General features: G+C 48.9%; 1 protein-coding gene across 1 annotated transcript; it reads left to right on the top strand.

Annotated features, from left to right (window-relative positions):
- The first annotated feature begins 427 nt into the window (after positions 1-427).
- On the top strand, positions 428-4,420 carry LOC128271808 (tetratricopeptide repeat protein 17). The gene is made up of 4 exons (XM_053009500.1): positions 428-769; positions 890-1,830; positions 2,963-3,053; positions 3,177-4,420. Exons 1-4 carry the CDS (start codon positions 656-658, stop codon positions 3,444-3,446), a joined length of 1,416 nt encoding a protein of 471 aa, XP_052865460.1. The 5' UTR covers positions 428-655; the 3' UTR covers positions 3,447-4,420.
- Positions 4,421-8,320: the final 3,900 nt, after the last annotated feature.

The following is an 8,320-nucleotide window of genomic DNA, read 5'->3' as shown; positions in this document are numbered from 1 at the left end:
GCGCACCCACACTCTCTCAATGGGGCTGCCTGTTGTTCGTGGATGTAAACAAATTTTGTTTTTTTAAAGCATTAATGCTTCCGCAATCACCGCAACAACATGGTGCTCCGCACGTGCCGCTGTCAGAATTTGAGCCGCACTGGCACTCAGCGAGTGCCACGGGAACCCTACAAATGTTCGTTGGCGACGGTTGCTCCCAGTCGAAGTTTCGGTTTGTTGCTCTTGCTGCTGGTTTCTGGGGCGCCTACCGATCGCGGATTCGGGCGTACCAAAGAGAAACTGACTCGGGCAATGCGGTGCAGCATCCCGCGGGTTGATCATCTCTAGGACGCGCGAGCATCACAATCTGCGCGGCAACGTTCGGTGAGTGCCGGAGCGTCATCGTAGCTGTCACCCGCGCTGTGTGGCAACCAAAACAACACCGGGCCCAGCAATCAGCTGTCACCGCGCCGTGTGTGTACGTTCCCAGTCCCGTTCCGGGCCGTTCTACGAAATTCATCAGGTAGCCGAGGTCGGGCCGACGGCGTGTCGACAGTACGGAGTCGCAAGACCAACGCACCCGCAGCGGCGGTCCGGTGGACGACAGCGGACGGGTGTGCGGCGCCAGCGGTTGCCAGTGCGAACTGTCCGAGGCCGGCGGTCGCCCGCGGAGGTGATGTTGTTGCGTAAGAATCTGTTCGTTCTGCTGATACTGCTAGCGCACGACGGTGGCAGCGTCGAGGGCAGCACGCACTGGCTGCTCAACACCGACGGTCTAATTATACCGCAGGTGAGCGCGCTAACCCCCACCACCACCTACGCCTACGTCCGTGTGGCGGTCGGAATCATTTGAAAAATGTCTTTGTGATATTAATACCACCCCACCCGGCGCGCTCGGGGTCTCCACCAGCTCTCGTCGCCGTTCTACCTGCGCCGATCGTATGATCTGATCGCATTTCTGAACCAGCATGTGTACAAGCAGAAAATAGATCTCATCATCGGGGAGCTGCTGGCGATCAAGTCGAATCTGACGGCGAAAATGAACAATCTCGACCAGTACACGAACGAGCTGACGAGCAAGATCGGCTGCATACCAGACTACTACCTCGACGAGTCGGACATCCTCAGCACGATCGTGAACCCCAGCTACGTCAGCCGGATAGGCAAGCTGACCGAGAAAGAGGGACCGGCGAGCTTTGCCGTACCAAGCACGGCGCGCCATAAATCGGGGGACTCGGCGTCACCCGGAGAGCCGCCCCGGTTGCACCGGCCGTCCGCCTCGCTGCAGGTCCCCAAGTGTACCGAGTTCATGCCGCTCGACGTGAGCGTGGCAGCGTTCGACCACCTGGAGGGTGTGCACAACCGGTCCCGGCTGCGGATGGCCCCGGAGGAGGTGCTGATGAGTCTGGAGTACAACATCCCGAAGCTGCTGACGGACGGGCTGCGGTGGAATCCGGGCTCGTGGAAGATGCACACGATCGCGTCCTACTACTGGCGGCTCAAGGGGAACGCCCCGGAAGCGATGGAGTGTGCCCGGCGCGCCGTTACGCTAGCACCGCGTCCCTTCAAGGACATTGCGCTGCTTAGCCTTGGCACGATACTGCAGCGATCGCAACACCTGAACGACTCGTTGCTGGTGCTGCTGGCCGCCGTTGAGCATGACGCGACCGAACCGGAAAATCAGCTCGCACTCGGCAACACGTATATGCTGCTGTCCGAGTTTAACCGCAGCTTCGAGGCGTACCGCGTCACCGAGAGCCTCAGCCGGCTGTACTCGAAGCAGATCAACTACATCAAGAAGTCGGTCAACTGCTTCAAGGATCTGAAAATTAATCTGCTCAAGATGGAAAGGTGTGTGTCACGTGCCCTAACTGGACCTCAGTTGGCTAGGATTCGCGATCTTTGTGTGCTCGCCTTTTAGCATCATCCGGCACCAATCAACTTGGCATCACTCAATGTCGCTGCATCGTTAAATGGGGGGTAGAATTGTTGATCCTTCATGTGGCCTTTATGTTATCTCCACTGGAAGGCATAAAAACAGCAGCAGGCAGTTGTGGAACGCGCGTCGGTGCCGCACACATAAAACTGTGTCTGTGTCAAATGGCCCGCTTTTAACCGACTTTAAAGAACCATCGAATCGGGGCTGAAAACATGGGAAATTTTATTACACACTTGTCTGTCAATCTAGTCACCGTAGCGTAAATCATGTTCCTCAGTGCCCTAAGGTTGCGCGGGACCGGAGCTACTCAAGGACCTGTTTGGTTACGACCACCGGTCGCCACAAGTCCTTCACACGAACCCGCCAGATCTTTATTGGTTTGTTTTCGCCATCACGCATGAGAAGGCGGTAGCCTTGTTACGCGGTTATGATCGGGTGAGCCGGATCAGTGCACTCTTATTCATTTATTTTTTCTTCCGTTCTCTCTTGTAGTTGACTTGTGACTTCCTTCACATACGTCGTACATTATTATCAGAACTGCACGGAACGCCTTGTTTTTATGATGTTCGACTGTAAAAGAAAGCTTCCCTCGTTTAGAACGAGTTCAATGAGATGCACAATGCATTGCAAATTATGACATGTGATTTTACGGCTCATCTTCCCAGCCAACTACACATGCCGCTGAATTGCTGGGTTTTGGGGTAAAGATACTTCCAGTTTTTTCAGCGACTGCTGCCATCGGGCTGAGATTTAGCTCGTGAACTGAATGGCCGCACCGGGCCCCCTTTATGCAATACACTCGGGTGAGGGCCACGCTATTAAAGCAGTAAAACTAGCCGCTGCTTCCACTGAGCTCCGTCCTTAGGGAATGGTGTGCTTCGACTAGAACTGCTTATAAAAGAACTATAAACCAGCGCGCGCGCACACATACACACATGAAGGTTATGTAAACTAGGGGTTGTTTGAACCTGGGGCTTAAGGGTGTTTTGGATTGCTGGCTGAAGAAGTCATTTTACGATTTGTTTTCACTTTGTTCCTTTTCAGTCTCCTGCAGGATATTATCCCGGGACTGGAACTATACGGGGCGCTACAAAAGGAATTCGACGAGTACCACGAAAAGCTGGACCGTGAACAGGTAAGTTAATTATGGTAATAGTTGGGCGACATTATGATGGGCCAACTCACGGCAGCATTTTTCTTTTCATTCTTTTTTGTCTTACCAATGGCTCATAAAAACACACACGCACACAATCAACAGGCTCCCCTGAAGACGCGCGTGTTCGACGAGAGCTACAGCCACCAGGTAGACTTTTTAATACAGCGGAGCCAAATCTGCACCACGCGGTTGGCAAAGGATAAGGGCGAACCGGTTGTGTCCTGCGATTTCATCTCGGATGTGCAAATGTTAATGGAAGACTTTGCCGTCGAGATACTGAATAATTACGTTGACCTGAAACGAGAGCTCATCAACACCTACAAAATCAACTCTCTCGGTATCTATAAGAAAGTTTTCGTCGAGCATTTTTAGCAACAGTTTTTTTTATTTTACTGGTATGGCTTTTGCCAACGGGTGACGTCCGTCTAAAATTTCCATTATGTACTATGTTTTTGTGAAACGTATATGGTTCGATTTTCTTACGCGTTCCTTTTGGTACGGCAATGTTTGGGAAAAAATAAACCGATGTGCGTGCATCGTATGAGTTTAATGAAATCGAATGCTAGATTAATTTCTTTCAATTTTTCCTTGGCATTATTTAATCACGTGAGCGGCCCTGAGAAATGCTTGATTTTCCACATGGCTAAGACTGCTCGGATTGGTAGTTTAGTAGGGGGCGCTTAGAGGCTAGTTTTTTTATTTACCTTTTTGATACGTTAATTGCCTGCGCTTATGAGGAAGTGAACTTTGTTGGTCAAACCTGTTTCCTGTATTTGTGTGAGTGCTACGGTAATCTAATTAGCCGCGCTACGTACATAGATTTTGCATTGTGTTGTTCAATTTTCCTGGGCTGATCATTGAAAGGTTTCCCATCTGTCCTCGTGTTACGTGTGTGTTGCGCGAGTTAGTAAAGGTAGGCTGCGATCGCCGTAAGTTACTGGGCTTCCCTCGCTAGCAGTGTCGGTTACTGCTTCCCGTCGGTCGTCGTCCTGATAGTCCCTACTCTCAACTGTCTCTGAACGCTGAACCTAGGTCTCCACTCTGGCAAATAGAATTTGAGCTTACTAATGTTGGGTTTGTTGACAGCGTTACTTGTATGGTTACTTCTGCACTATGTGCACCGGGCTCTGTTTGCTATGAACACCAATGGAACGTGGGAGTTGAAGCAAAATGTTTCTCATCATACGGTGCACCCTTCTTTGAGCTAAATTATTGTCGAAATCAAACAAACAATCCCAAGCACTATGCTGCTGAGAACAAACATTACTATTACCGTCGAAACAAATGCAAACTTTGTGCAAATGAATGTGTTGTGATAATTTTTATCTTGATAATAAAATGTTCGCTTGATGGGTTTCAATTCTGTTATTCGATGGCATTCTGGCATTCTGTGATATCGTACAATATCGTAAATTCTAATTCTAAATAGGAATGCACAAAATTTGGTGTCCACGATAGCATCATTAATTTATTTTCGGTTCACGGTTATTTTATTTTGACAAATAAGTTAATTAGATAATCGAATGAGACATAATCCAAAGATACAGATGTCTTCGAATGATCTTCTTCATTATTGCTCGAAGTTAGTTCGAATCCAAGTGCAAAACTTGAAGTTGGTACTTAATACGACTCTGCTGGTTCTAATAATAATAAATAATCAAAATAACACGTAAGTTTCAGTGATAATTAAAATAGTTTGCAGCTTTCAATGGTTTCGCTATGATGGTCGGTAGACGATTCGATTCGGATATGTACCAAGCTCTTGTACTTATACTTATTATTCCTAGTTTAGCAAACCGCTGACGTGATGGAGTAAGATCTTAGTAAGAACTGCTTACAAAAAGAAAGGTTGTTTGTCTGTAGTTTATTCATCTATGCTGCACCGATTGATGCAGTAATTTAAGTTGATTACAATTCGACTGTATCCTTATCTAACAGGTAAACGAGAATAACAATATTCAACAGCAAGGTAGATTGTTAAGAAAACTGCTCCAGCCGTGAACGATGCTAGGATCAAGGAGTCAGTGGACTGTCTACGCAGCTTTCAAGTCTTTACCGTCACATCGAAATAAGCAATGTAACTCGGCAATGCTTGTCTTCAGTGAAAGTTTATTGTTTATTGTTTAGGATCTAATCATCGAACACTGAGCTACACTGCTCCAAAATGTTACCCAAAAAAGGTGCCTATAGATTGATGAAGGCAGACATTACTATTGCCGCCACTTATCGGTAATTCTGTACATTTTCAATTGGCGTCGTGGAACTCTTGGCTTTGGACTTGTTTGAGACCGATTTACTTTGTATTTATAGATGCAGATAGTTGTACCAAATAGTTCCACAATAATTTGTTGCGCGCGTTGTAGTCGTACGTGATATTGGTAGCAAGACCTAGATAAAGAGGAGGTACGACAACAAACGCTCAGATATTTTTATCTGATTTAAGCAAAACATTTAAATGCGGCACCGGACCAACGATTAAACGATGCACCGATGTGTTTTTTGCTGGTAGTTACGCTGGAGTTGCTTGTTGGTAGCGTTGGTGCCCGCGATTGATTGTCCGCACCCAGGAGGAACATCGTTTTTCAGACTGCGGTACTACACGCTGTGTTAGAATGCCCACAATAGCCGTTGTCACACGCACAAGAGTCATATTCTAATCTTGTGCAGTGGTCAGCAGCTGCAATGGACCTCGTATACTGTAGGTTGCATGCGTGGAGGTTGATTGTTGGTCACTTTAGCTTTGCGGTGGTTAGCAAACGAAGTCACCGAAGGAACCAGGCTACTATTGCCTGGAGAAGAACACCGATTTCGCTACAATTGCGCGTCCCAAGATGTTCCGTGCGCTAAATTATGCATGCGCGAACGTTGGCAGATGTTCCCGTTCCTGGTGGTGCTCCTTACCTGGAGCGTTACTGCTGGAACCATTGCACTAAATCACCACTGTCACTGTTCACTGGTGATCGATGCTAGCCACACTGCTCGAGGAAGAGCCGAAAATCGTTTTAAATGGGTTAAAACTTTCGAGCACTCCCAAGGACAGCGCGATCTAGTCGGCGGAGTTTGACGGTGTGTGGTCGGCACAGTACTGCTGGTCCTTTCGGTTGGTAGCGTCCTGCTTCATTGATGTTGATCGAGGAGTGTTTGAACACGAACTACCGAGCGGCAAGGCACAATCCATTGTAGCACCAAGGATCCTAGAGCACCGCCAAACAGAGGAACATGGTTTCGTACCATGGTTCCTGCTCCTGCTGCTGGCCTGGAACCGTTCCGTAGTGAAGCCAAAACCGTCACTGAGTAACACTGTCCACTCGGTGCTCCCTTTTATAGTAGGGACCTTACCCCCATCCGCCACTGACATGGTTACCTTCACCACCCGGTCGCTATAAGCCACTGACCAGCTGTAACGACACTGTCTGTCTATTGTTTCCACCCATCAATATATTTTCTCTCTCTTTCTGTCTCCCTCTTTTCTTTTGTCTCTCTTTCGGTCTTTCGCTTGTTCAGTTTTAGTGGTGGTTATGTATTCTTCTGGTATTCCGATTTCTTATCGCTTCTCTCTCTCTCTCTCTCTTCCTCTCTCTCTCTCTCTCTCTCTCTCTTGTTCTCGATTTTAAACTTATATTCATATTTATATGTGTATATGCATGTATGCAAACACATATGCACGCACGCTTCATCCATGCGTCTCCACTGTGTTATCCTACTTCGATTATCCTCTCCACTCAAGCTCTCGTCTCTCTTTTTCCGCGGTCAGGTTTCTCCCGAATCCTGTCGCGCTGCTGCCCAACAGGCTATGTGAGGTGCGCCTGTAAGGTGCAGCGCAGAATTTTGGGGACTTCTGGCACGGAATCCGTCGAATCGCCGTGTCAGTGCCGTCACAGAGCTTAAGGCGGGCAGACGGCCCGAAAAGTCCCAGTCTGTTCCGTAGTTTCGGTTCCGAAGTGACGTGGCGTTAATAGACCTAATAGTGTTTCCCTGCCACGTAATTGCTATGACGGGGCAATCGCGACCTGCGCGTCGAAGGATCGCCCTTGGTGTACCTTCCGAGGGTGCCATTCCAGCAAAGCCATACAGCGGACCGAAGGTGAGACCATCGATGAAATGGACACTTCCTCAATACAGCCCGGGTGGATCAACGTGTGTGTGTGTGTCCCATCAGTGTCCGTGGAGGGGACCGAACCGTCCAGGCTCTGGTTCCGAAAGCCATAGCAACGATCAGCCACCGGTCTGCTGCAACCCCCGGTGCTGCTACTGCTGCACGTGCTGCACTTCTTCCCCACTACCTCCGTCCCTCCGTCTCTCTCTCCTCACTACCATTTGCATTTAATTCAATATCGGATGGACTCGAAGGATTGCGTGGGCACTGCCTATACCTCGACATCCTCGTGGGACTTCGGGATTTGGTAGAGCGACCACCTAAGCGGGAAGCCCTCGAAGCCCAGTATGGTCGACGCGACCTCGCTGATGTTAATGGGGTTGCTAGCTTGCTGGGTTCTGTTCTGATTCTTCTCCACAAGCACTTCTCAAACATTACCTTATACGCTCAAAGTAGCGGCGGAGTGGCCCAACACTTGTAGCGTATCACCGCACAAAACTTAATCACAGTTAATGCGTTTCCAGCCACTCGTGGACTGGGAAAGGACGGCCCGAGCGAGGTATGTGGAAGAGGATATCTGCCCCCTGGTCCGGTTGTCCGATTTTTTATTGCTTTAAATTAGTTAATTTCTTGGATCTTGGGTCCGCAACCGCATTTATTTGATTACTACGTGTCGATCGCTCCGGAACCGTTTGGAGGTCCCCACGAGATTGCACGAGGTAAAGCTTAACGCACACACACGCACGCAACGCAGCGGGTCACTTGTCTGATGTGAAGCCCACCGAATGTTGAACCGCGAAGCGAACTCTAGCGATCAAAACGGACGTAATCATCGACGTAACACACCTCCCCCCCGGTGGAAGAAGATCCAAGGAGCAAAAACCAAGAACAACGAATAGTGTGGAGAATGTGGTTTGTTGCATACCTTGCAGGCGTGTGCATCCGTAGAGCTGCACCAATGCGACGGTGCGGATTGCTAGAGCGAGCGTCCGAGTAGTCGGTTCAGTTCATACCGCGAGTTCACTCCACACCGAGTAGGTCACTGTAGGCTAGTAGTGCAGCTACCATTTTGGTGTATATTGTTTTGCAGAGGTTCTAGGCGTTATATTAATCCCGGAAGTGTGCTTCAACTCAAATCTACTGCGCATAT

The sequence above is a fragment of the Anopheles cruzii genome, chromosome X, assembly GCF_943734635.1.
Source record: "Anopheles cruzii chromosome X, idAnoCruzAS_RS32_06, whole genome shotgun sequence".
Classification (NCBI taxonomy): domain Eukaryota; kingdom Metazoa; phylum Arthropoda; class Insecta; order Diptera; family Culicidae; genus Anopheles; species Anopheles cruzii.
This window is presented reverse-complemented; position numbering and strand designations above follow the sequence as displayed.

Coding starts and splice junctions, on each gene's coding strand:
- LOC128271808 (XM_053009500.1), top strand. CDS start 656: ATGTTGTTGCGTAAGAATCTGTTCGTTCTGCTGATACTGCTAGCGCAC. Junction 770..889: donor ACGGTCTAATTATACCGCAG/GTGAGCGCGCTA, acceptor GGTCTCCACCAG/CTCTCGTCGCCGTTCTACCT. Junction 3,054..3,176: donor AAAAGCTGGACCGTGAACAG/GTAAGTTAATTA, acceptor CACAATCAACAG/GCTCCCCTGAAGACGCGCGT.